Below are 1,858 nucleotides of genomic sequence, written 5' to 3'. Positions count from 1 at the left end.
AGGGTTCTATGGTGACTCGGGAGAAAAAGGGAAAAAATTAATTAAATACGTGGGCTGACACTCCCCTTAATATGGTAGCTTGTGGCCTCTTTTTTTTTAAAAAATAATAATAATAATAATAATAATAATAATAATAATAATAATAAAGTGGGCTATAGTGATTGCAAACTAGTTGGGTGATCCGTATATATGAGTAACTTTCCCAATAATTATGTGTACATATTATTTTACACCTCCAAATCCCATAATAATTTATGTTAAAATCTGATCATGAGACATTGCTGACTTAATAAAGTGCGAAAAAATGGGATAAATCATTATCTTTTTCTCTTTCCTTCAAAAAAAGAAAAGGATGTAGCTTCAAAGAAACACCAATTCTTCTTAAGAAACTTCCTGTCCCAATGGCCAACTCCTAATCTCCATGCATGCATGCAACGTTAAATTGTTCCTAAATCGTTACAAAGCTTTTTGTTCTTCGATTCCTGTTACGTCACCGCTCCTCGTTCTCGCATGGAGGAGTGGACCCCACCTGCCGGAAATGGGAAAAACAACATTAAGAAACTTTCTATGGCAACATCCCTTCGGTTAGCTCCCCCACCTGATCGATCATCGGATACTTACGTTGTCCAAATCCCTAGAGATCAAGTTTATCGCGTGCCACCACCTGAAAATGCAAAAATCGTGGAAAGTCATCGTACACCTGATAATAATTTTCAAAGGAAGAGGAAATTTGGATGTTGTTGTTGGATCTTGTTGGGGTTATTAATATTTAGTATCATTATAGGTGTTACAATTGGGGTTATTCACATGTTGTATATCCCTAAATGTCCTAATTTTTCCGTCATTGGGGTCAATTTCAAGAATGTCACGGACCCTAGTAGCGGCCATGGCCAAAAAAATCAACCACAACAACATCCGAAATTCGATATTGATTTGAAAGTCTATAATGTAAATGAGAGAATGGATGTTTCATTTGGTGAAGGGAAGGCCAATTTTGTTTTCAAGAAACATGATATAGGACAAGGGAAATATCCTTCAAATTCACAAAAAGCTAAGGGTACCAATAATGTTCATCTCAATCTTGATGTTGGTTCAAATGGGAAATTGCCTAGTGATTTATTGAAGAGCCTTGAAGATGACAAGAAGCCAATAGTAATGACATTAATGATTAATCATGTGCCAATGGAGATCAAGAGTTGGGTTAAAAATTTGAAGAAAGATTTGACAATTACTTGTGATTTTGATGTGCAAGATTTGACAAAGAAATCCAAGACTATGCCTAATGAGTGTATAACGGATTTCTAATACGTTAAAAAGGTGACAGTTGAAACGGAAATCTAATTTACAGTAATTGATATTCTTAATTCATGGTTAAGAAGCATGAATTTTCATTATCATGCAATATATATCATCATTGTAACTTGTACCCTCTTTATTCTCTATTTATAATCATTTTTTGTCTCATCTCCACCTAGTTTTCCTATTCTTTCCAAATTTGATTGTCATTTCTTGTTGGCAAGTCAAGTAAGGAAAAGTCTGTTTATTTACCAGAAATATATTTGGGTTATCTATCAATTGAATCAGCGTCTGAGCTCTTGTTGACAAACATAAGAAGTGTATAATGTATCGCACTTGACTTAGTAAGATTCTCTCTTTTTTCCCTAAAAGCTTTGAAAATTTTGCTCCTTTCAGAGTTCCAGATCTCTAGGCTGTGACTTGAAACTTGATAATATTAATTGATTTTGGAAGCATATGTATTTAACAACTTAGAGATTTTAGATATATCATAGAAGGAATGAAATATAATGATTTTTCCTTTCTTCCTCAAAGAATTGACCATTTGAAAACAAGGGTAGAG

General features: G+C 33.9%; 1 protein-coding gene across 1 annotated transcript; it reads left to right on the top strand.

Moving 5' to 3' along the window:
* Positions 1-313: 313 nt before the first annotated feature.
* LOC132642308 (NDR1/HIN1-like protein 13) lies at positions 314-1,462 on the top strand. The gene has a single exon (XM_060359545.1). The coding sequence runs from the start codon at positions 511-513 to the stop codon at positions 1,303-1,305; it is 795 nt and encodes a 264-aa protein (XP_060215528.1). The 5' UTR covers positions 314-510; the 3' UTR covers positions 1,306-1,462.
* The last annotated feature ends 396 nt before the right edge of the window (positions 1,463-1,858 follow it).

This window comes from Lycium barbarum, chromosome 5 (assembly GCF_019175385.1).
Source record: "Lycium barbarum isolate Lr01 chromosome 5, ASM1917538v2, whole genome shotgun sequence".
Taxonomy (NCBI): Eukaryota; Viridiplantae; Streptophyta; class Magnoliopsida; order Solanales; family Solanaceae; genus Lycium; species Lycium barbarum.
The sequence above is the reverse complement of the archived record's forward strand: the minus strand, read 5'-3'. Positions and strand labels throughout refer to the sequence as shown.